The sequence below is a fragment of the Pongo pygmaeus genome, chromosome 4 (genome assembly GCF_028885625.2).
Source record: "Pongo pygmaeus isolate AG05252 chromosome 4, NHGRI_mPonPyg2-v2.0_pri, whole genome shotgun sequence".
Classification (NCBI taxonomy): domain Eukaryota; kingdom Metazoa; phylum Chordata; class Mammalia; order Primates; family Hominidae; genus Pongo; species Pongo pygmaeus.
The window spans coordinates 87,753,725-87,781,340 of NC_072377.2; the positions used below are offsets into that span (position 1 = coordinate 87,753,725).

At 36.4% G+C, this 27,616-nt stretch overlaps 1 protein-coding gene across 5 annotated transcripts in view; it reads right to left on the reverse strand.

Annotated features, from left to right (window-relative positions):
- EDIL3 (EGF like repeats and discoidin domains 3) overlaps positions 1-27,616 on the reverse strand; it is a 450,915-nt gene that overhangs the window by 105,966 nt on the left and 317,333 nt on the right. For all 5 annotated transcript variants that reach the window (XM_063664954.1, XM_063664955.1, XM_054489176.2 and 2 more), the window contains 3 exons: positions 23,003-23,158; positions 21,133-21,277; positions 16,739-16,923 (listed from right to left, as the gene is read on the reverse strand). In XM_063664954.1, the coding sequence (XP_063521024.1) occupies positions 16,739-16,923; positions 21,133-21,277; positions 23,003-23,158 (486 nt within the window). The remainder of the gene's footprint in view (positions 1-16,738; positions 16,924-21,132; positions 21,278-23,002; positions 23,159-27,616) is intronic.

Here is a 27,616-nt window from a genome sequence, read left to right on the forward strand (position 1 = left end):
TAGAGTGGTCCATGCATATGACTCATTTTATTCATGACAGGGGTCGACTATTTCTCAGGTATATCTGGGCTAACTTTAGCTTATGTGCACCATTCTGAAGATGAAATTGATAACAATGCTTTGGATTCATTTAGATAATTTCAAATGCTCGGTTTACACAGACATGAACAAAAAATTGATGAAATTATTTGTTATATGAAGTAGGAACAGAGGCATGCAGTGAACTGGAAAACCAAGTTTGCAGATACACGTATTTTGCATATATTGTGCTGTACTGAAAAAATCATGTTGATGCAGAAAAAGGCTGTTAAGGTTAAACCACATTCTACGTGATGTCAGCCACAGACAGCCATGAAAAAATGGAACTCAACAGAAAAGGGAGAAACTGGATTTTTGGGTCAAGTTCTGCCATTTGCAGGATTAAGTCATGTAATGTCAGCAAATTGTATTTTTCATGTTTTGAGACAGGGTAATTTATACAAATAATATGTACACATTATACATGTGTATACTTATGTACACATATTATTAGAAAGATACAGTAAAAAAATAGAAAAACCCTTTGAAATCAACAAAGTGCTATAGAAATACAATTTAATTATTACATGATATTCCAAAGCGGTTCCTATGGGATATTAGGGTAGTTATTTTTATTTTTATTTTATTTATTTTTATTTTTTATTTTACTTTAAGTTCTGGGATACATGTGCAGAATGTGCAGGTCTGTAACATAGGGATACATGTGCCAGGGTAGTTTGCTGCACCTATCAACCCGTCATCTAGGTTTTAAGCCCCACATGTGTTAGGTATTTGTCCTAATGCTATCCCTCTCCTTGACCCCACCCCTCGACAGGCCCCTGTGTATGATGTCCCCCTCCCTGTGTCCATGTTTTCTCACTGTTTAACTCCCACTTATGAGTGAGAATATGTGGTGTTTGGTTTTCTGTTCCTGTGTTAGTTTGCTGAGAATGATGGTTTCCAGCTTCATCCATGTTAAAAAGCACTCCATGAAAAATAAGTTGGAAAATCATCAACTAAAAGAGTTCAATGACTCTCTTTCCTACAGGACTCTTAAGAGTCTTTACTATGTTAATATGCATGTGAGAAATTCAGAACGTAAAAGAGGATATGGAATTTACAAAATGTATTTCAGCCCAGAACCATTTTTTTTTTTTTTTGGAATTACTGCTTACCTTATGGAAGTAGTGATTTTCAGGATACATTTTGGAAAATGCTGATATGATTTGTCATTCAGAGAGAAAGAGAATGTAATTTGTTTTAAAGGACTGCATTTTTAGGATGAAATTTTCCTAATTTGATAAGTTCAAAATCAAAGCAGGAAAAGAAGGTCATTTTGAAAACTGGGTCTGCCATCAGAAGAACCCAAATCTGGTAGTGGAACTATCTGAAGAAAGGGTCATCCGGGTAATGGAAATTTTGTGTTGAGCTAGTAGTTTTGGATTCACAAAAAGGACTAGGAACCAAGAGCTCTGCGGGTGGTAGAAAGCCTAAGGTGGAGGTCAGCTATGGCAGCAAGCTAGACCCACGTGTACTAAGAAGCCAGAAGTCAAAGTGGCAGCAGTTGGCACCATAAGAGCCAGGGCAGTTCCTGAAACTTCAACAGAGATGAGGGTGGGCTGCCGAGAAACAACCAATTACCCTTCAGGGGGCAGGCCAGAGCTGGAGTGCAAAGCCAAAGAGTAGATATATTAGTACATTTTCACATTGCTGATAAAGACATACCCAAGACTGGGTAATTTACAAAGAAAAAAAGATTTAATGGACTCACAGTTCCACGTGGCTAAGGAGACCTCACAATCACAGTGGAAGACAAAAGACATGTCTTAGATGGCCACGGGGAGAATGAGAGAATGAGGGCCGAGAGAAAGAGGAAAACCCTTATAAAACCATCAGATCTCATGAGACTTATTCACTACCATGAGAGAGGTATGGGGGAAACTGCCCCCATGATTTAATTATCTCCCTCTAGGTCCCTCCCATAATGCATAGGAATTATGGGAGCTACAATTCAAGATGAGATTTGGGTGAGGACACAGGCAAACCATATCAGTAGATAAACCAATCAACAAGCAACCAGCAAAGCTCAGGTGGAGAAGTCAGGGGAGGAGAGCAGTAAGACACATATCAGAAACTGTCAGAAGTAGAGGGCAGGTCAAATGGCAAGAGCAGCATAAAGATTCTTTGACTAGGCCTGGGCAAGGAACCTAAGCAATTAGTTCAGAAGTCAAAACTTTGGTTGGCTTTAATACTAAGGTCACAATCTCTTCTAGTGAAAAAAAAAAAAAGTATATCTATTTTTTAAAATATAAACTAATTCCAGAAAGTTATTACCTAGAAGCTGCAAGTAGATAAATGTGTCCTTAGTCACATCTTAAATAATCTCAGAGAAGAATTTTACCAAAGATCAATACAGAAAAGGCTTTGTCTAGGTCCAGAAGACACACTATGCTAAAGAATTATAACAGCGGCATAAAACGAACAAAGACATTAGACATTTGAAAGTCACTTCACTGAGGCATGTTTTCCTTACACAAATGCTAATTGTATTAATTAAAAAGAAATGAATGCAAAATTTTCTATAAATAAATTTTATTTTGATATCAGCTAGCAAATCAATACTTCATAAATGAGAGACATTTACAATCATAAATGTAAACAAAAAGTGAACTACCTATTATTATAGCATCACTGGCTTTGAGGAAATATTATAAAAATCTCTAGGATAAACCAAAGCAATTGAGCCAGGTGAGCTTAACTATGAGCAAGCTCGCTGGACAGAGCGGGGTTCTCTAAAATATAATGTATGAATAACAAACATATCGTTGGGTTGTGGGCAGAAAATATTAGAATTTACATTCCTATTTCCTACTTGTTTTATTTTAAACCAAAAATATAGGAATTGCATTTTCCAAATATTTCATACATGTGTATGTGTGTGTATCCAATGCTCAGTAACACTGGAAGGGATATACAATTGTTACAATGTGGCACCACAAATTTAGAGGGCAAGCTGAATACACAGAATCTGCAGAGCCTGGCTGGACCCACCAGGAGCTCTTATTCAAGAGAAGATAAGTGACCAGAGCTATGCTGGTCAGGACTGGGCATTGGAGAGGCTTCCTAATGCAACAGATATCCCCTGAAAAAAATGAGTCACTTCAATCATTATAATAGTCTAGAAAATACTGTGGTAAAAATCATCTCATTGGCTTTCTGACAAGTGTTGAATCCCCTTTAGACCATTGACTGGATGTGCAATCTTTAACAAGCTTCTCTGACTCTTCATTATAAAACAAACATAACTTAGCTCACGGAGAGGGCTGCTTTAAAGACAAAATGAGATTACTGATTACAATTGATTCTAATTTTATTTAAAAGCCTTTACAAATGCTCATAATATTTGAAACAGTATTCCCAAGTTCTAAATTTTACTCATTAGCATATTTTCAGTTCATATTTTTAGAAGAGAATGGTTACGATTCTTACAGCTATGCTTTGTTACTACAAAGATAGCTAATATGCCACAAATGAAAATTCATTTGCACACACAGGAATCAGAAGTCATCTAATTTGCATTATCATAAAACAGGAGCAGGCCTGCTGTGCACATGAAATTCTTTTAATTTCTATCGTGGTTTTTCAATGGTTTCAATACCACTTCTAAGTAGAAGCATTCAACATCCTACACTTCTGTTTCTTGCTTTTGGAATTTTGAATGAATGACAATTATGGCATCAGTAATCATACACGCAGGCAGACATAATACTGAGTATGTCTTTCAGTTCCTTGCACCTGACATTGTGTTTCGTTATAACAGATGCCCCACATATACTTATTTTAATTCAAAAAGTATAAAGTCATTTAAAATAACCTCCAAACCATAAAGGTTCCATGCATTTTTTAATGTACCATAGAACTTGTCTTTCCGAGATTGTACCCTGTATCTGGGGTTAATCTATTTCCTTCTCTTTGGCACCAGAAACTATTACTTTGGGCCTTTTTCATGATTTTCTATATGTAAGTGCTTGTGTGTTAGTATTTAATAATCACTTACTATATCTTACTTCCTTGTCTTATGGAAGTTTCTGTTTTCTAAGCTGTTTTTAGAGAGATGTGAGACACTAAACCAAATAAATGACTCAAAATTAGAAGGGATGGAAAGGTAGGGGCAATATTTTGAGTATTAAGTAAATATGTTATTCATTGTACAAAAGTTAACTTTTTATGGGTTTATTTGAAGGTTAGATGGCTATATTTGTATCAATAATTGTTATATGACTTTTTATTGGCTTCATACTTGTGCTACCTTGCGAAGAAATTAGCTAGTGTCTTGATAATTTTCTGATTTCTTTGGATTCGTCCAGTCATCATTTAGACACCAGAATTTTACTTGTGTAAGGGATTTAAAAAGGAGAAGATAGGCTGGGGCTGATCTTTTTTTGTAATATCTCCATTTTACATAAAAAAAGAAAGAATATTGAAATCTCAGAGTATTGATATAATTTGTCAGCCCTCACATCTATATTTTGCACCTCATATTATGCACTCCTTATACTACATTGATATTGGCTGCACTTTTGTTTGCACTTAAGTATTTTCTGTACAAATGTCCTTTCAATTTTGCTTTGTTTATTAAAAGTTCTTTTTTCTAATTGGATAGTGGGGATTTCCCTTTGACATCATAAAATTATAAAAATCAAAAAGATTTCTTATTCACAGTATGTGGTTTAAAAAATGAAAAAATACATAAAGATGACTTACAGCCCTAGCAAAGTGTGAGCATCCTTCGACTGACTTAGCACACTCCAACATATATCAGTACTATAGAAGAATGGAAGCTGTCTCACAATCACATACAAGTTTCATTACTTGACCTCTTTTAGATCTTCTTTTTAGGTGAACCTTCATAAATGATAAATATTGGAACTGTGAATTGGAAATCAGAATAATCCTTCATATTGACAAATGTTTCCAGTGGCCTGGTGGTCACTTAGTTTTGAAAACCTTTCCTTTAGTTCTCCTGTAAATAAATTGTTCAGAAGGCAAAAGAAGTTAATGGCTTTAATGAAGTTATAAATTTTATGTTTAGAATACTCCCTTTTAAAAATCTGACATGGACTAAATTAAATAAGGCTTATTTAATTTGAAAGCTTAAATTCAATTGATTTCTTATACATTTTCACAAAATTAGTATTGAAATGAAAATCTGTAGGGTCAGACGCAATTTTGACAAAGGTCAACACTAAAATGTTCAGTCTAACAACTCTATTAATTCTACTAATTTGGTTGAAATACTATGCAGACTACCTTAAATTAGCAAATGTCTTATGAAATAGACCAAAAGGTCATTTCTTAGGTGGGATTGTGACATTTTCCTTCCTGTTAGTCCTTTATATTATGTTACCCTTTATGAAATCTGAAAAACGTTTTAGTAGATTTAATTATGAATAGTAAATTATCCGTTTTCTATAGTCACCACAAATACAGCAATGAATACATATACAATGTATTCATTATAACAAAATTTGTAGTATTTTACTTTAAAATAAGTTTTTAGTTAATCCAAGTTAATTCTTTGAGTGCAGTTTGCTTAGTTGCATGAACAAAACCAAAATGAATCAGTATATTTCTTCACAATTAATAGCATGATCATTAGCAATGTCCCTGCTTCTCATTGAGTATCTTTAAGCATCTTAACAATGTTTAATTTCAGTTTGTCCAATCTGAGCAGAAATAAGAAAAGAAATTAATCTTTCTGTTGAAGGCCAGTGAAAATAGACATAAAAACACAGCTTTAGTAAAAAATACAGTTTCAGTAGAGATATTGGCAAATGATAAATTACTCACTTTAAATTATTACTACTGGGTAAAGAAGCTGAAAAATCTGATGCTACCTAGATAAAGACATTTCAAAGTTTTTATGTGCCAATGCCAATATATATAATTTATCAACACAACCTACAGTTTGCAATGATCTAACAAGGTATTATTTTACATTTCATTCTTTTACTGGAAATTCCATTTTGGAGGAATACATATGCAAATCTTCATTTTTGATTAAAATTGGTGGTGTCAAATTCTGTTCTCCTGAGGTACACAATCCACCAGAAAGGAAAAGAAGGGATCTATCCAATACTGAGTACCTACTGCATGCTTCCACTGTTCTGTTATTTGTTTTATTTAATCCACTTTAAGAGTCATCACAATTTCTGACTTCTTTGTTTGGAAACTACCTACGGAAGCTAATAGTCTCAACCTAAAAACATCTCTGTGAGTTAAATGTTACTCTATTTTTATAACAAAGATTAATATCTATTCTAACCATGAGTTAGGCATGTCCAATTAGGAGTATGGAATAATTGGCTCAGAATGTTCCAATTTCAACATTGGTAAGATTTTTTTGAAAGTTAAAAACTAAAATTTGACCTTTGGGAGGCTTTCGGAAAACACATTGGTAAGCTTTATTGCTCAAAGTATTAGTTGAATTTTAAAGTTTTACAAAACATCATACACAGAGGTCTGAGAAATGCCTCTGTTTAGGGCTGCCTGAGGCCCTCACACATTTTTGCCATGTTCAGATAGAAATAGCATAACGATTTTATGATTAGCAGCAACTCAAGAAAGCTAACCAATTAGGTAGGATCACCTCTTAAAAAAAATCACACAAGAACATTTGCTTGAGAAGTTCCAGACATTTTGATCTTATAGAAGTGACTAGATGAAACATTAGAGTAATAAAAACAATAGAATGTTAAAATGAGATTTGAGGCAGTTCCAAGATGGCAGAATAGGAACAGCTCCAGTCTACAGCTCCCAGTGTGAGCGACACAGAAGACGAGTGATTTCTGCATTTCCAACTGAGGTACCAGGTTCCTCTCACTGGTGAGTGTAGGACAGTGGGTGCAGGACAGTGGGTGCAGCGCACTGAGCGTGAGCCGAAGCAGGGCGAGGTATCTCCTCACCTGGGAAGTGCAAGGGATCAGGGAATTCCTTTTCATAGCCAAGCAAAGCTGTGACAGACGGCACCTGGAAAATCGAGTCACTCCCACCCTAATACTGCGCTTTTCCAGTGGTCTTAGCAAACGGCACACCAGGAGATTATATCCTGCACCTGGCTCAGAGGGGCCCACGCCCACGGAGCCTCGCTCATTGCTAGCACAGCAGCCTGAGATCAAACTGCAAGGCGGCAGCGAGGCTGGGGGAGGGGCGTCCGCCATTGCTGAGGCTTGAGTAGGTAAACAAAGTGGCCAGGAAGCTTGAACTGGGTGAAGCCCATCGCAGCTCAAGGAGGCCTGCCTGCCTCTGTAAACTCCACCTTTGGGGGCAGGGCATAGCCAAACAAAAGGCAGCAGAAACCTCTGCAGACCTAAATGTCCCCATCTGACAGATTTGAAGAGAGTAGTGGTTCTCCAAGCATGGACTTTGAGATCTGAGAATAGACAGACTGCCTCCTCAAGTGGGTTGCTGACCCCTGAGTAGCCTATCTGGGAGGCACGCCCCAGTAGGGGCAGACTGACACCTCACACGGCTGGGTACCCCTCTGAGACGAAACCTCCAGAGGAACGATCAGACAGCAACATTTGCTGTTCACCAATATCCGCTGTTCTGCAGCCTCCGCTGCTGATACCCAGGCAAACAGGGTCTGGAGTGGACCTCCAGCAAACTCCAACAGACCTGCAGCTGAGGGTCCTGACTGTTAAAAGGAAAACTAACAAACAGAAAGGACATCCACACCAAAACCCCATACGTCACCATCATCAAAGACCAAAGGTAGATAAAACCACAAAGACGGGGAAAAAACAGAACAGAAAAACTGAAAATTCTAAAAATCAGAGCACCTCTCCTCCTCCAAAGGAACGCAGCTCCTCACCAGCAACGGAACAAAGCTGGACAGAGAATGACTTTGACGAGTTGAGAGAAGGCGGCTTCAGATGATCAAACTTCTCCGAGCTAAAGGAGGAAGTTTGAACCCATCGCAAAGAAGCTAAAAACCTTGAAAATGATTAAACGAATGGCTAACTAGAATAACCAATGCAGAGAAGTCCTTAAAGGACATGATGGAGCTGAATACCATGGCACGAGAACTACGTGACAAATGCACAGCGTCAGTAGCCGATTCAATCAACCGGAAGAAAGGGTATCAGTGACTGAAGATCAAATGAATGAAATGAAGCGAGAAGAGAAGTTTAGAGAAAAAAGAATAAAAAGAAATGAACAAAGCCTCCAAGAAATATGGGACTACATGAAAAGACCAAATCTACCTCTGATTGGTGTACCTGAAAGTGACGGGGAGAATGGTACCAAGTTGGAAAACACTCTGCAGGATATCATCCAGGAGAACTTCCCCAACCTAGCAAAGCAGGCCAAAATTCAAATTCAGGAAATACAGAGAACGCCACAAAGATACTCCTCGAGAAGAGCAACTCCAAGACACATAATTGTCAGATTCACCAAAGCTGAAATGAAGGAAAACATGCTAAGGGCAGCCAGAGAGAAAGGTCGGGTTACCCACAAAGGGAAGCCCATCAGACTAACAGCTGATCTCTCGGCAGAAACCCTACAAGCCAGAAGAGAGTGGGGACCAATATTCAACATTCTTAAATAAAAGAATTTTCAACCCAGAATTTCATATCCAGCCAAACTAAGCTTCATAAGTGAAGGAGAAATAAAACCCTTTACAGACAAGCAAATGCTGAGAGATTTTGTCACCACCAGGCCTGCCCTAAAAGAGCTCCTGAAGGAAGCACTGAACATGGAAAGGAACAACCAGTACCAGCCACTGCAAAAACATGCCAAATTGTAAAGACCATTGATGCTAGGAAGAAACTGCATCAACTATCGAGCAAAATAACCAGCTAACATCATAATGACAGGATCAAATTCACACATAACAATATTAATTTTAAATGTAAATGGGCTAAATGCTCTAATTAAAAGACACAGACTGGCAAATTGGATAAGGAGTCAAGACCCATCAGTGCACTATATTCAGGAAACCCATCTCACGTGCAGAGACACACATAGGCTCAAAATAAAGGGATGGAGGAAGATGTACCAAGCAAATGGAAAACAAAAAAAGGCAGGGGTTGCAATCCTAGTCTCTAATAAAACAGACTTTAAACCAACAAAGATCAAAAGAGACAAAGAAGGCCACTACATAATGGTAAAAGAATCAATTCAACAAGAAGAGCTAACTATCCTAAATATATATGCACCCCATACAGGAGCACCCAGATTCATAAAGCAAGTCCTTAGGACCTACAAAGAGACTTAGACTCCCACACAATAATAATGGGAGACTTTAACACCCCACTGTCAACATCAGACAGATCAACAAGACAGAGTTAACAAGGATATCCAGGAATTGAATTCAGCTCTGCACCAAGTGGACCTAATGGACATCTACAGAACTCTCCACCCCAAATCAACAGAATATACATTCTTCTTAGCACCACACCACACCTATTCCAAAATTGACCATATAGTTGGAAGTAAAGCACTCCTCAGCAAATGTAAAAGAACAGAAATTATAACAAACTGTCTCTCAGACCACAGTGCAATCAAACTAGAACTCAGGATTAATAAACTCACTCAAAGCTGCTCAACTACATGGAAACTGAATGACCTGCTCCTGAATGACTACTGGGTACATAACGAAATGAAGGCAGAAATAAAGGTGTTCTTTGAAACCAATGAGAACAAAGACACAACATACCAGAATCTCTGGGACACATTTAAAGCAGTGTGTAGAGGGAAACTTATAGCACTAAATGCCCACAAGAGAAAGCAGGAAAGATCTAAAATTGACACCCTAACATCACAATTAAAAGAACTAGAAAAGCAAGAGCAAACACATTCAAAAGCTAGCAGAAGGCAAGAAATAACTAAGATCAGAGCAGAACTGAAGGAGACAGAGACACAAAAATCCCTTCAAAAAATCGATGAATCCAGGAGCTGGTTTTTTGAAAAGATCAACAAAATTGATAGACTGCTAGCAAGACTAATAAAGAAGAAAAGAGAGAAGAATCAAATAGATGCAATAAAAAATGATAAAGGGGATATCCCCACCGATCCCACAGAAATACAAACTACCATCAGAGAATATTATAAACACCTCTATGCAAATAAACTAGAAAATCTAGAAGAAATGGATAAATTCCTCGACATATACACTCTCCCAAGACTAAACCAGGAAGAAGTTGAATCTCTGAATAGAACAATAACAGGCTCTGAAATTCAGGCAATAATTAATAGCTTACCAACCAAGAAAATCCAGGACCAGATAGATTCACAGCTGACTTCTACCAGAGGTACAAGGAGGAGCTGGTACCATTCCTTCTGAAAAAATTCCAATCAATAGAAAAAGAGGGGATCCTCCCTAACTCATTTTATGAGGCCAGCATCATCCTGATACCAAAGGCTGGCAGAGACACAACAAAAAAAGAGAATTTTAGACCAATATCCCTGATGAACATCGATGCAAAAATCCTCAATAAAATACTGGCAAACGGAATCCAGCAGCACATCAAAAAGCTTATCCACCATGATCAGTGGGCTTCATCCCTGGGATGCAAGGCTGGTTCAACATATGCAAGTCAACAAACGTAATCCAGCATATAAACAGAACCAAAGACAAAAACCACATGATTATCTCAACAGATGCAAAAAAGGCCTTTGACAAAATTCAACAGCACTTCATGCTAAAAACTCTCAATAATTTAGGTTTTGATGGGATGTATCTAAAAATAATAAGAGCTATTTATGACAAACCCACAGCCAGTATCATACTGAATGGGCAAAAACTGGAAACATTCCCTTTGAAAACCGGCACAAGTCAGGGATGCCCTCTCTCACCACTCCTGTTCAACATAGTGTTGGAAGTTCTGGCCAGAGCAATCAGGCAGGAGAAAGAAATAAAGGGTATTCAATTAGGAAAAGAGGAAATCAAATTGTTGCTGTTTGCAGATGACATGACTGTATATCTAGAAAACCCCATAGTCTCAGCCTAAAATCTCCTTAAGCTGATAAGCAACTTCAGCAAAGTCTCAGGATACAAAATCAATGTGCAAAAATCACAAGCATTCTTATACACCAATAAGAGACAAAAGAGAGCCAAATCATGAGTGAACTCCCATTCACAATCGCTTCAAAGAGAACAAAATACCTAGGAAACCAGCTTACAATGGATGTGAAGGACCTCTTCAAGGAGAACTACAAACCACTGCTCAACGAAATAAAAGAGGACACAAATAAATGGAAGAACATTCCATGCTCATGGATAGGAAGAATCAATATCGTGAAAATGGCCATACTGCCCAAGGTAATTTATAGATTCAATGCCATCCCCATCAAGCTACCAATGACTTTCTTCACAGAATTGGAAAAAACTACTTTAAAGTTCATATGGAACCAAAAAAGAGCCCACATTGCCAAGTCAATCCTAAGCCAAAAGAACAAAGCTGGAGGCATCACGCTACGTGACTTCAAACTATACTACAAGGCTACAGTAACCAAAACAGCATGGTACTGGTACCAAAACAGAGATACCGACCAATGGAACAGAACAGAGCCCTCAGAAATAATACCACACATCTACAACTATCTGATCTTTGACAAACCTGGCTAAAACAAGAAATGGGGAAAGGATTCCCTGTTTAACAAATGGTGCTGGGAAAACTGGCTAGCCATATGTAGAAAGCTGAAACTGGATCCCTTCCTTGCACCTTATACAAAAATTAATTTAAGATGGATTAAAGACTTAAATGTTAGACCTAAAACCTTAAAAACCCTAGAAGAAAACCTAGGCTATACCATTCAGGACATAGGCATGGGCAAGGACTTCATGTCTAAAACACCAAAAGCAATGGCAACAAAAGCCAGAATTGATAAATGGGATCTAATTAAACTAAAGAGCTTCCGCACAGCAAAAGAAACTACCATCAGAGTGAAAAGGCAACCTACAGAATGGGAGAAAATTTTTGCAATCTACTCATCTGACAAAAGGGCTAATATCCAGAATCTACAAAGAACTCAAACAAATTTACAAGAGAAAAACAACCCCATCAAAAAGTGGGCAAAGGATATGAACAGACACTTCTCAAAAGAAGACATTTATGCAGCAGACAGACACGTGAAAAAATGCTCATCATCACTGGCCATCAGAGAAATGCAAATCAAAACCACAATGAGATACCGTCTCACACCAGTTAGAATGGCAATCATTAAAAAGTCAGGAAACAACAGGTGCTGGAGAGGATGTGAAGAAACAGGAACACTTTTACAATGCTGGTGGGACTGTAAACTAGTTCAGCTATTGTGGAAGACAGTGTGGCGATTCATCAGGGGTCTAGAACTAGAAATATCATTTGACCCAGCCATCCCATTACTGAGTATATACCCAAAGGAATATAAATCATGCTGCTATAAAGACACATGCACACATGTGTTTATTGCAGCACTACTCACAATAGCAAAGACTTGGAACCAACCCAAATGTCCAACAATGGTAGACTGGATTAGGAAAATGTGGCACATATACACCATGGAATACTAGGCAGCCATAAAAAATGATGAGCTTATGTCCTTTGTAGGGACATGGATGAAGCTGGAAACATCATTCTCAGTAAACTATCGCAAGGACAAAAAACCAAACACCGCATGTTCTCACTCATAGGTGGGAATTGAACAATGAGAACACTTGGACACAGGAAGGGGGACATCATACACCGGGGCCTGTTGTGGGGTGGGGTGAGGGGGGAGGTATAGCATTAGGAGACATACCTAATGTAAATGACGAGTTAATGGGTGCAGCACACGAACATGGCACATGTATACATATGTAACAAACCTGCACGTTGTGCACATGCACCCTAGAACTTATAAAGTATAATAAAAAATATATATATATATATAAAGAATGTTAAAATGAGATTTGAATACATATGAATTTCCAAAAGGACACATAAGAATTCACAATTAGGCATAACAGTATTTTGGGGGCTGAATTTATAATTGTATTGCCAGATATCTGATTAGGTTTTAGAAAAACCTATTAAACGGAAATAAAACTCTATTAGAGGGTCACATTTTTAGTTGGTATATAAAAGACATTTCTTAAAAAAGTAGCAAGAGATTGATAATGAAGGAAGGGAATTTAAGTGGCAGACATGGCTTTTCTTCTGAAGAGCTACTGCTCAGAACTGATGCATTTTAGTTAAAAATATACCTAATTCAGAGGTGTCTGATTTTATAAATAAATTCAGGATAAAAATTGACCTCTATGTTACCTCTATAAAAACAACTTAAAAAGAAAATCACCCCATACATTGTTATCTATGAAAATGTTAATCTTATTTTCAACAAAAACACTAACAAGCATAACAATATACAGTTGAACAGATTATATTCTCTTGAGGGGAAAACACTAAAAAATAGTCACAATTCTGGGCCTTTTTCTTGCATGATGTCAGACAATAAATAAATAAAAGGAAAAGATGTCAATTTACTTTGCCTTGGAGATTCTGAATATGTTTTGATACAACAAAAATTAGACATATATTAGAAGAACTAGTCCTTGAATTAACACAAAGTCTATTATGAACAGAATGAATCATTTTCAGCATGCAAGTGACTTTAAGAAGACAGTTGAAAAATCATCTTGAACAAAGTGATAGATGGAGGCTCACACTGAAGATTACGCCCTGATTCATGTGAAAACATTCGTTTAATTTTTATCTTTCCAAAGTAATGTACCATTCGCAATCCCTTTATGTGGATGTTTCTAGAGTCTACCAACCTCCTGAGCTACTTATCGGGTGTAAAATAGTTTGCCTTATTCCACATGGCATTATGACTCACAAATAATATTAAGCGATACGCAGCCAATCTGATACATGACTGGAATATTTACAATCTTTAGAATATATAGCAATGAAAAATTTTAAGTTGATCATTGTCAAGTCTAACAAATGGAAAGGAGATTTTCTTCAAAGTAAGAACCTGAAAACTTCATGATGGCTATATATTATAAAAATTTAGTTTCCTTATTTAAAAAAAAGGTCAGCTCTTCAACAAGAAATTTTAAATGTATCTTTTAAATATTGAAAAATTGAGAATATGTACCAGTTGGCCTCTTAAATTGGGGATCAAACTTATATGCTATGTTGGCTCAAACCAATAACTTGAATTATTTTTTGAATGAATCATTCATTTATTCATTCAACAAATCTTTATGGAATGCCCACCATGTGTTAGGTTAGTTAGATGCTGAACAACAAGTTAAGAAAGTCAGGATAGGCATGGTCTCAGCCTCTTGAAACAAACAGCCTAGCATAAAAACACAATTTCCAATACAGTAAGAAAATGGTATAGTGACAAAATTACAGACGACGTAGTAGTATACATGAGAAAGATTTAAGTCAGACGTGGGCAGAATGGATTTGGCAGCAAAATCCTCCCAGAGAAAGGTACATCCGAACTGAAGCTGAAGGATTTAAATACAACAGAAGGCAGATAATGCTGTGGGTAGAGGCTCTTTCCATTCATTTCTTATAGCAAGAGGACATTTATAAAGGAATGGGAAGAAGGAGATAGTACTTGGTTTGAGTACAAGCAAATTTAGGAGAGTAGGGTAAGAAATGAACTGGGGCCGAATCATGCAAAAACTGTTAGGTTATATTAAGGAACTTGCACCTTATTCTGAAACAGAGGGAGTAATGAAGGGTTTTAAACAAGAGAGTAAGATAATCATATTTACCTTTTAGGAAAACACACACACACACACACACACACGCACATACACACACAGTTTACTACTTTAGAAATGAATTTTTAGAGAGTAAAACTAGAAACGGAAAAGCTGGTTAAGAAGCTTCTGTGAAACCCAGGTGAAAGAGGGTGGTAGCACTGATGATAGACGTAGCAGTGGGGGTGGTAAGAAGGGAAACGATTTTCAGATATTTCAGTCATTTTTTCATAGTTGAAATTACCAATACTTGCTAAATCAGTTAATGTGAGTGTATGGAGCTGGTGAAAGAAATGTTAGCAGGAAGATAATTGGGAGAAGGGTGACCAAGAAAGGACATTGGGAAACATCTGCTACGAGGATGGAGGAAAATAGAAAATGGTGTGAGCTAAGCCAGATAACAGGAATATTTTAAGCAAGGGGTAATATCTTAATGTCTTAAGCAACAGTGTGTTGCTCACTTATATGTCATCACTATTTATCATGTTATATGATGCTTTCTAGGTTCATCACAAACATTTGTTAAATAAATAATTTAATTTAGTAAGCAGTGCTACTTATAAGGTTGGGTGCTGGGATGATATATTAGAAAACATACTCCTTATCTTCAAAAAGTTCATAAAACGGTAATAGGAGAAAGACTTACATTATTACCTATAATATGTGCTAGCTAATGAGAGCTGAATAAAGCTCTAGATCAATAAAAAATGTTAAGGGAAAGTAAGTAAAAAAGTGAGTATTTCTACTTGTGAGTATAAGAAAAAGTAAGGCCAACTGAAGAAAAAACTGAAAAAAGAAGCTTGATGTGGTGGCTCATGCCTGTAATCCCAAGACTTTGGGAGGCTGAGGCAGGAGGATTGGCGGAGGCTAGGATTTTGAGATTGGCTTAAGCAACACAGTGAGACACCTGTCTGCCCAAAAGAAAAAAAAAATTAGCTGGGTATAGTGATGTGCACCTGTAGTGCTAGTTATTTGGTAGGCTGAGGCAGGAGGACTGCTGGATCCCAGGAATTTAAGGTAGCAGTGAGCTATGATTGCACTACTGCTCTCTAGCCTGGGCAAGAGTGAGCCCTGTCTCAAAAAAGGAGAGGAGTGGAGCAGAGAGGAGAGAAGAGAAGAGGAACTACTGCAAATTTCAGGTAACCTGATAAGAACAGTTACAGATTTGGCAAATCTTGTTTGATAGGGGTGGAATTTGCTATGTTAAATTGTTTTCATGATTTCTGGGAATGCAATGAACTACTAGTTTTTAAACTCATGAATACAGCATAAAAATCAACAAGAACAAAACTCGTATCTTTCACTGTAAAGTGATCTCATTACGGAATTGAGTTGTCTTACTTTTTGCCACAGAAGCCACTAACAAACCTGTGCATATTTAAACGTGCTCCACAAATAAGTGAATTTCATGAAGATTGTTTTAAAAAGCACTGACTGTAACCTTACTTCATTTGCAAATGATAAACTCTGCAGTATCTATGGTTTCCTTCTATAAGCAAGATCTGTTTTGAGAATGTAATCAAATATCTTCATTGCTTAGCAATCACAGGTAAGGAGCTAATATGTCATGAGTCATGATTCTGTGTGAACAGTTTGCAGGTCAGTGGCATGATTTCAATGCCCTTTGGATTCTTGCTGTCATGCTTTCAAAGCCAATATTAATGCAAAGTATTAGAATGGATGAGAGTTAAGATGCAAGTGCTCTCCTAATCAATCAATTGACATACACATAGTGTGATCTGGTACAGTCTCCCGCATCAAGCTTACACTAGCATCTATAAACCAACACCAGCGTTAAAATAGCCCACAGACATGGTTTCATAAGGAATTTGTGTTTTACCAATTTAGTTAAGCCGAAGATGAAGGCACATTTAAATTAGCGTGAAGGTAACGACTCTGACACTCACCTAACCAACAGGAAATCTTCTAAGAAAGAGGAACAGTGGGTAGTGAAACAGTTTTGGAAAAATTTACCTGTAACCATTGTGACTGGTCATTGTGGCCAGAGGTCCAGGCATTCACTTTGCCTTGCTTGTCCAGCCGAGCTTTCCTTGGTTCCCAAGTGAACATGTCCATGTTGAGCGTTCTGAAGATGCTGGAGGCAGTGATCTGATAGTCTTGTATATGTCCTGATTTCATACCCAGAGGCTCAGAACAACCTGAAAGAAAATGAGAAGGGCTCCATGAGAAAAATAATTGATCACCCTGGAACTTTTCTGCATTCATTTTGGATAGGCAAGAGACGATTAAACATAATGCTATTCATTCCTCCAAAGAGAAAGCATCTAAATCCAAAAAAAAAAGCTATAATCAGAAATAAATCTGAAACAAAATCGAAAAACAAGATAGCCAATTCAAGCTATTTTGTCTGAATATATTTTGGAAAAATTGAAAACAAGACAGACAATTTAAACTACTTTTCTGTGATAGATGATTTTGCAAAATGAAAACAATGCTGAAATGCTCTCTCCTGTCTCATTACTGGAGGCCTCCTGACTGCTCCCTAGTTTTCAAGTTTCATTGTGTCTTTAAAAATGGGACATTTTCTCACAAAGTATATTTGTTTTTCTTTTATTTGTTTTCACATTACTGCAAATGAAAATTCCCTCAGTACAAAGTCATTTTCACAAGCTGCTCCACTGTTGTATTCTAAACCAGACAGCATTTTGTTTTTAAAGAAATATGTTAATCTTCATCACTGATTCTTATAGCACCAACATGGCTTCTTCTGTAAGACAGGAATCTAGTATTTACTGAGGGTATGCCATGTGCCAGGCATTGTGCAAGCGTAATTTAAACTAATAGATAACAGAAGATAATAAGATAATTCTAGCAAAAACCACCACTGAACAAACCTTTTAACACATTATTTTATTTCAATCCTATTCAATAACGTATAAAGTTTAGGTATGTTTGTAAGATTCTCAAATCTACCACATATATTTTTGAGTTTAATATGGTAAAAATTTTGGCTTGCTTGTCCTTGAAAAATTATATGCATGTACATATGTTTGTGTGTGTATAAATATACACACAATTTCCCAATCTTGGATTGCAACTGTGACAAAATACTCTTTACAATTTTTGTAACAGAGAGCATGATTCTATCATCATATGAGCCAGGGGCTGAGTCTTCTTCATGTGAAACTGTTAAATTTTGGTCAAGTAACTCACAAGGTAAGTTTGATCATCAAAGAAGCAAAGATGACAAGAGGACACCACTCCAACCCAATACTTTCTCCTCACACTCTACTGTCTCCCATTTCCCAGCTGTGTAGCCTTGCCCTGTTATTTAACAACTTTCTACCTAAATTTTCTCATCTGTAAGATGGTGATAATAATAGAAATTACCTCAAGGAAGTGTTGTAAGAAATTACTTAATAAACATAAAGTACTTAGAAATAGTGCTGGCACACAGCATTCAGTCAATGTTAACTATTTGTATGATTTCTGTAAAACTCATCCCAACAGATGGCAATGGTAAGTCCCCAAATATCAGCATATCAACAAGTACTCAATAATATTTAATTATTGGGTACAGTTTCTAAAACTAGACCTTTTTTGGATTCTAAACTACAAAAGAGGTGCTTTAGAACTCTTCATTGATCAATAACTCTTAGCTATAACTAATTGCTTTCTGTCCTGGTCAATCTAGATCACTTCTTCCTTCTTGAGGCTCCCCATATTTTCCTTCACCTCCACCATCTAGGAAATGCATATCCTATGAAAACATGGAAAACATGACATGGAGGGCTGTGTGTCTTAACACAAGTGCATTTTGGTATAGGAGATAAGTATCTGAAGCCTCATATTAAAGATAGCTGTAATGCCTACCTGTATATTCTGGGTGAAAAAAAAGTCATAACAATTCTCTAAGAGTCTAGAAAGTTCTAACAGGCTTAATGGCAACCTGTTTATCTTCAGGAAGTTAGTTTCATAGTGGCATGCATTATCTACATTGAAAAATTCTGACTTGTTCTTTTATTCCCATATTTGCCTCTACCTGCATCCCACCCCCCAAGTCTTTGAAAACTTTGCTTAGTTTGCAGGAGATACAAGCGAAGAGGAATGGTAGTTGGTTCCCTCCTTTTGTGATATAACATAGTATTGAAGTACTGGATAGAAAAGGAATGCCTTTACTTTGACCACTTCTGCTTAGCCATAAAATTCACTTTATATCCATTCTGTTGTCTAGTATTTATCTCAGAATTGCCAAATTATTGGTTCATAGAATGAATGAATGAGTATTCCTCCTCTAATTAGGGTCATAATCTATTTTATTCCAAATATCTTAAGTCATACTTCTTTCAGAGAATTTAGGAGATGATCTTCAAAAGTGTCTGAGAAGAGATTACCTGCTCATCTTCTAGGCAGGGTGAAATATTTTAATAGCAATTTACTGAATACAATAAGGCTTTAAAGTGTTGCACTGGATTGTGGGGAGTAGTTTGGTACATTACATTAGTGTTTATTTCCAAGTGTTACAGCTAACCTCTCTGCCAATGTGCCTCATGCCACAAATTTTACTTCTTATCCATATGATTTCATGCATATAAATTAATTAACTCTTTTACCAGTGTGGCCAGCACTTGAACAAAATGAAGTATTAACAATGAAATTGGTATTTCTATAATGAAGTGCTCTAGTTTTTTAAAGCATCCATTGAGAGATATTACTCTCTGCATGCAAGTTCAAAATCAATTTGCTGTGCTGGGAGATGCAGCACTGCTTCTTTTTGAGAAAATAAAACCTGTAAAGTGTCAGGTGCAATGTCTTATCAAACTTGGGAGTAAAATATATTCACATCTTAGGGGTGTAACCGTGCCATGTGTGAAAGACTGACCCTCATGAATCAAAAGACTGAAAAATTGTGGAAGGTGATGTTAAGCAACTAAAAACCATGTGGCTTGCAGCAGATCTCATCATATTGTGGCTTCCTCTTGATTGCTTTATGATAAATGGCTTAGGGATGACACTGGTCTGTGGTGATATAGTGACACGGAATACAAACACTGTACAGCAATAAGTCTGCTAAGATTTACTGGATCTTAATAACTGGAGTAAACAAACTGCATTAAATTGCCAAAATAAGGAAAAGATCTCGTTAGGAAAATTAATGGTAGTAAAGCAAATGTTGGTTGCTTCAAAAAATACACCAACATAGAATATGAAAATGTGATTCTTAAAATAGGCTCACTTGACCCTACAAATTAATTCTTAAAATGTATTGGTCTTATTAAAAATTGGTTATTTAAGAGTAAATTTTATTTGCTTGAAAATCAATCCTTTTTTTAGGCAACACAAATAAATTTAGGAAGAGAAACAGATATAAAGTATGCGCTTTAACCTATAGGCAACCTCTTGAATAAAAAGCTCACAGTTGTCTCTTTGCAGGGACTTGTTCTCCTATTTTTAATTAAGTGGTATTGTTTTAGATTTGGTAAAGGTTTTTCCTCCCTTCAAGTTTACACTAAAAAGCGGAGCACACATGCACTTTTAGTTTTCTTCACAGTTATTTGAACAAAATAATTTCAGGCCACTGCAGCAAAGATAGTTTGTAAATTGTGATGCCAGAAATATAAGAACAACTACCAAAAATATAACAAGTGAAATGCCTAGATACAATTTTCTATTTCATTCAGAATCTAGCTATATTGAAATGGGGCCACTGTAAGATCCACACATTAAGTCCTCATCTTTATATCTAATATTGATGTTCCTGGGGGACAAGAATTATTTAACTCTGAGTCATTTGATAGGTTATTCTTGAGTTGGATAACCACTATTTGTACAATAAGCAGGTTGCTAGCTAAGAATGATCCAAGAATGAATTTATATTAGCAATCTTGGTATTGAAGTATTGAGGAATGAGAAGTTAAATGTTTCATAAAACCTAAAAAAAAGTTCTTATGGTAGACAGACAAAGATAAAGTTGTTATGATAGATGGACAAAGATAAAGCATACTTTTCTGTGTTATATAGCTTAATCTTAACTGCAATTTATGAGGTGGGGCAGATTCCAGTTTTTACTAAACTTTTTGTCAGAAAACATAGATCATAGTTATTATGCAAAACAATGAGACACATTTAAAAGTGACAATTTTCCCGTGAGAATTCCTTGTGCTTTCTTTGAGCACTCAACAAAACACATTACTCTTTCTACATTAATTCTACCCTGTGGCATGTTTTAGAACTTGTTTATTCTACACATAAACACACACTGGTTTTCCCTGAACCATGTTGTAGACATTTTGCCCCAGAAATAAATTTCTATGGTTGTTGAATTTGCAGGTTAGTAATAAGCTACATACAAATATGCTTTTTGTTTTCTTTAAATAGAATACAGAAATAGTTAATTTGAGACTTACCCGACAGTTCACAGCCAAGAAGTTCCATTCGCAAAGTGCAATGTCTTCGACAAACTTGGGGATAGAGTCTTACATACTGAGCTTTTATGGGGGGTGTGAAAGAGTTAGCATATGGAGTGTTGTTATCAATGTTTCCACGAAACACCTGTGTAAAAACAATACAGAGTTTAAAATTATTCATTGCAACAGCTTATTTACCTATTTTTACATATTGACCCTACCTATACCTTATCAAAAATAATTGTTCAAAGAGCAGATTACATTATTTGGGAGCATGGAGCATTTGAGAAGTGCCTTGCCATGAGCACTGAATATAAAACCCAACCATAAACTCCTAATTAAAGCCATAAACCACTGTGGCTCATGACATGATCTATATTCCACTGTGATGGTCTTGTCAATTTTAAGGCCAGTCTTTCAGAACCAGGGCAGCGCTCTTCTCTTTTTTTGAGAAATGGACACCTTAAATCCTTCAATTTAATCTGGGACTGTCTGCTCATTTTGCTACTTAGTATTCATACTTTTGGGGGTAGAATCCAGTCTTTGCCACTGCTTCCTGATCATCCAGTCTCTCTAATGCTATGATTAGATTTATGATGCTTTAAGGTTTGACTCATGAAGATTATATCTTCATCAACCAGTCCCAAGTACTTGGATAATAGAATTCCTTATTAAAATTTCCAGCTAAAAACTATGTTTGCCTCTAAAATTCAAGTATTATAATGTGTCATTGTAAATTCATTAAGGCTTATTCTTATTTTACCTTTTATGTAAACCTGATAATCCAAAAACCTTATTTAAATTCATTTAAGAGGGCAATTTAAAAAATATTTTATATAATTTATTAGAGTCTCGTATAATGCCTGATTTTAAATGGAATGATCTCCAGTCCTGATATTTTTAAAATTAAAATTTCTGATGAAGAACTAAGAAAAGAATTGGGAATATCATAGGAAATGGAAAGGAGGTATTGAATATTGAATATTATATTCAATATTATATTATATTGGAAGAAAGATTTGTTACTTAACAAAATAAAATATTTTAGAGGTATTGAATATAATATTCAATATTCAATACCTCTAAAATATTTTATTTTGTTAAGTAACAAATCTTTCTTCCAATATGAAGCATATAAAGATATATATTTCTTCTATCATTTAGGTCTTTTCTTGCTTTTAAGAAAATAGTTTTCATTAATATAATAGTTATTTCATTAAGAAGTGCATTAATCGGCCGGGCGCGGTGGCTCACGCCTGTAATCCCAGCACTTTGGGAGGCCGAGGCGGGTGGATCAGGAGGTCAGGAGATCGAGACCATTCTGGCTACCACAGTGAAACCCCATCTCTACTAAAAATACAAAAAATTAGCCAGGCGTGGTGGTGGGCGCCTGTAGTCCCAGCTACTCGGAAGGCTGAGGCAGGAGAATGGGGTGAACCTGGGAGGCAGAGTTTACAGTGAGCCGAGATCGCGCCACTGCACTCCAGCCTGGGCGACAGAGTGAGACTCCATCTCAAAAAAAAAAAAAAAAAAAAAAAAAAAGTGCGTTAATCAGAAAAGCAATAAAAATGAAATAAAAATGTATCATTAAAATAAAGCTTAATTGTCATACAAAAGACTGTGTCCACCTGTGTCAAAGTATTTGTAGCACCACCAATTAAAATCTGTGAAAATCTTAAATGTCAGGCATTTTAAGTTTATAAATTGGAGAATTACTACTTCCTTCACCACACTAGCCCAGTTAAAAACAAGACTCATTGGTAATTTATTTTCATCAAAATAAGTCTTCTCCTGAAGACCTTATCATTTGATAATCAATGATTATCAATGACATTTTTCTTTTAAATTAAGTAGGTTAAATTATTCTTACCATGTCTTCATTGGTGCCTTTCACTTTGTACATTGCCCAAGTCTTTCCATCATTACTGTAGGCAATTTTGTAGGATTTTGTATACTCTGGGCTTCCAATCCTCTTGGCTCCTTGGGTAATCACACCAGTAACTCTCATTTTCCTTTGCAAATTTATCTGAAAAGACAAGCACAATCAACAATAATCTTATTGCTTTCAGGATAACAATACTGAAAATACGAATTTTAGAAATGGAACATTGTTAATGCAGATTAATAATAATATAAAAAGCTAATAATTTTCATGTAGTTTTTATGGATAAATGTTTACAATAGATATATATTAAGTTTAGCTTCAAAATCCCTTTCTGTAATGGAATACTATTTTTAATTAAACAAATATTGGTGAACAGGCTTTGAAAAGGGCAATGTGCCCCAAAAACATAAGTATAGAAAGCATCTGGTTTCTCACGATATGCAGATGTAACTTAATAAACTGAAAACTGGGAATATTCTCTTGTCAAAGTAATCTCAGTGTCATTACTATAAAACTCTATTGTCAACGTAACTGTTAATGTGTATAAACTGATTTAAGCTTCTAGAAATTTCCATTTACAATAAAACATGACAATTTCACTGAGATCTTTGGATACCAGAATTTTAAAAAGTAAAGACAAAAATGATGTCCAAACCAAAAACAAATAAGTATCCCTTAAGTTTCTGGATCTTTACGCTGTAGTCTGTGGAGCATTTTTTAAAAAAATTAAATGATTGCTTTTTTCTTCATTTTATTGTTAAGTAAAATTTCTAACCGGAATTTTCTCTCTCCATATTTTCTCCACATTCCAAATCACTTTACAACCGTTTGCTTCAGAAGTAACATACATCAAATAAAATTGTTATTATTCTTCCCATATTTAATAGAGATATCTTTTTGACACTTAACATTTAATAACTAAATCAAATGCTACAATGTAGAAAAGTGCCTTATTCATATATAGTAAACATTAAAATTTCATATATGGTAAACATTAAAATTAAAATGCCTTTATGATGTTTATAAAATCTTTTAAATGTTCTTGATAAATTGCTATAAATCACCCTCTCCAAAAATATAAATCGGAAAAATTTAAATATGTCATGCCATAATATTAATGACTCAGATATTATTTTCCAAAGAAAACCAGAAAATCTTCAGATTCATGTAAGTGATTAGAGTTTTCCACTGTAGGATGAGACTTTGAGAGTTAGCATTTGAAATGGTCCATGGTGTGCATGATGAAAACAGCCACTCTATCACCATTGTCTCTGAGTCTCCCAAAGTCTCATCTTCCCCGTTGAAACCTCACAAAATCGTTCCCTCAACGATTACTCACAAGGTGATTCTCAGTCTTATTCATATATAAAGAAAATCTGGAGTTTTGATGAGTACAATTTTTGTGTTAAAATTCTGGGCCAATAGTCCCTTTTTTCCTTGAACCATTAATGCTAAGTGGATGGACTCAGATATTCAAGTTTGGTTTTCTCATTTTGATGTTCAGACATCACACAACAACAATAACCATGAGTACATTTTAAGTTCCATTCCTCTTTGGAGGTTCAAAAAGACAATATCCCTCATGAATGTAAATTTTACTTACTACTCTTAATATTTATCTCCATTTATCTCCATTAGTCCTTTAAAGTTTGATTTTGGAGTTTTAACTGTGCAACTTGAAAGAGGGAATGTTTGAAAGATGTTTATTTCAGTATGTTAGGTCAATTAGCACATCACTATGAAAGAGTCATATTCTTTCATTATCTTATGCATGACATTTTCTTTTTTTTTAATCTGAGACTCTTTGCAGTTTAAACACTTCCAATACATACAACATACACAATGGACACTTTGAATCATGTTTTCTCTCATTTTGGAAGCCAAGTTTCACATCTGATGTTGCTGAACATTCCTTTTTCAATTATCTTTTATCTCATTTCAATTATCTTGTTTATACCTGTTGTAGACAGCCAAATTATCTTTGCTAGAGTTTTGGCTCATAAGCTATAGACACTAATTTTCTAAAGCTTTAATTGTAGATGCATAATAGGATCAAAAAATAAAAACCTGAGTTTGTATTTTTCTCTAAATCATTAAAAATCATGTAAAAATTCTTTTTGCTCTAATATTTAGAAGCTCTGCATATATATTTTAGGAAGATGGAATTGCAGTTAGTTAAGCATCACTCAGTTTGGGTTGTGTCTAACTTTTAGTAGATATTTGTAATTAAATTTTGGCACTGTTTCCATTAAACACAAAATTAAAATGAAAAAATTTATAAGAATACAGGTTCAGGCTCGCTAAGTTTTAGTACTTACAGGTTTTAAACTTTTGACTTTTCATGTATCTAGCACTATTAAGCTTGGAAAATAATTCAATATAAGGAAGCTAAGCTGTCACCATCATAGTCATATTCAAATTTAATACCAGTAAACTATGTTGCTATAGGAAATAAACTAAGTAAGCCTTTGAGGAAATATATAGTATGATTTTAGAAACACCTCCACTTACAAGTATCTGCAAGTAATTCCTTTCCATCCCATTCCAACATTATTTTGTGATATCTCTGTAAAATAACAATGGCTAAAAGGTGATATTAATTTTATTCTCCCTATATGAACTATCCCACATACTATGTAAAAGGTCTATTGAAGATTGCATCAGAAATGCCTAAATTATTCTCTATGAGCTTGGTGGATGTCTGAAAAGGAAATAAAATATTTTCATTTATGTATCTGATTTCAGAGAAATTGTTGTTCCACTGGTGGTAGGAACACTGTGTATCCTTAAAAAGCAGAAGTGCCTTCTAAGGTATTTTGAGCAAATGGTGGCCTCCTACATTATTATAAATAGAATGATAATCTGAATCTAGAACGCTTAGAATGTATGCTAAGGGTATGCAGAAGGGAGGAATGGACTGATGGGGGTCTCAGTCTTGGTTTTGTCACTTCTGACCTATATAATCTTGAACAATTTGTCTAAGCTTTTTGAAATTTAATTTCCTCCCTGTAAAGGAGGTTTTTATAAAATATGTGAAGGTTATATGATATGTGCATGTAAAATATTAACAACATCTGCCACCTAGAAAGCACTTAGAACATGTTTTTTATTTTAAGTTTTTGGGTTTTTTTAACATGAAAAAGAGCAAAAAAGCATTTCCTTTACATCTTCTGCCTTAACCACTCAATGCAAGAAAATTTGGATTTTGAGAAGTGTATTATAAAAGCCGATAATCATAATGATATGGGGTGGCGACAGGGAAGTGCTGGGAGGAGAAGGGCAGGGACCCTGGCAAGGGTTCCACCCTCGGGCCTGTGCCCACAGATCTAGGTGAGGACAAACACTCGTGTTTTCATGCCCAAATGTTGCATTTTCCAAGAGCACCTGGCCCGCCACGCCCTCATCCTGTGCCTGTAAAAGCCCCCAGACCCTAGTGGGCACACACACAAGCAGCTGGGCACTGAGAGGAACAGACCGGCAGAAGAGCACACAGGTGGCTGGATGTGGAGAGGAGCAGAGGAGCAGAAGAGCACCACCGACAGGCACCGGTAGATGCCAGCAGGCCATCAACTGGCGGAACGATGTGGATACCAAGGGGAATTTGTCCAGGGCAGTTGGAGGAGAGTCCTGTCGCTGAGCAGCCCAACTCCAGAGGAAGACCACCTTCCCACTCCATACCCTCCTGGCTCCCCATCCACCTCCCTGAGAGCTGCTTCCACCACTCAGTAAAACCTTGTACTCATTCTCCAAGCCAACATGTGATCCGATTTTTCCCGGTACACCAAGGCAAGAACCCCGGGATAGAGAAAGCCCTCTGTCCTTGTGATAAGGCAGAAGGTCTAACTGAGCTGATTAACATAAGCTGCCTACATATGGCAAAACCAAAAGAGCACACTGTAACATGCCCAGTGGGGCTTCAGGAACTGTAAACATTTACCCCTAGAAGCTGCTGTGGGGTCAGAGCCCACGCTCCCAACGACCTGCCCATCTGTCTCCTCCCCCTAAGGGTATTGCACAGTGAGACACTGAAGAAGCGAGCCACGTCCCATCACACACCCTGCAACGGGGACAAGGGAACTTTTCCTGTTTCAATAACAAGCATGTAAAGACAATTTTGCAAACAACTTTCAAAGCTATATACTATATACTAATAAGACATTTAGGGCTACTGTGGTTGTGTGTGTGTGTGTGTGTGTGTGTGTGTGTGTGTGTGTGTTTAAATCTAATCATGAGTCTTACCATGGGGGATGGGATTAATGGGTTCTTGACAAGAAAGCAACTAGCATGGGCTACTGGCCCTCTCTACTGAATCCAGCACTTAAGATGCCCTGGGACAGAACATTGCTGATCAGGCTTTGAAATTTATCATACTTGAACACAGAAACTATGGTAAAGCCTTAGTGTAAGTGGAAATTTGAGATCCCAGTGTATGTTTGTGTGTCTGGGGTTTATTGAGGGTAACTCCAAGGGCTCATAAAGGTTATCAGGCTTGGGAAGAACTTTCTAGATGTTCTATTTCTCTTTCTCATTCTCATTTTGCTTGTTGAACTCTTTCTGATCTACCCAGTTCCAGCCCACTACCAGTGAGAAGCAGTGGAA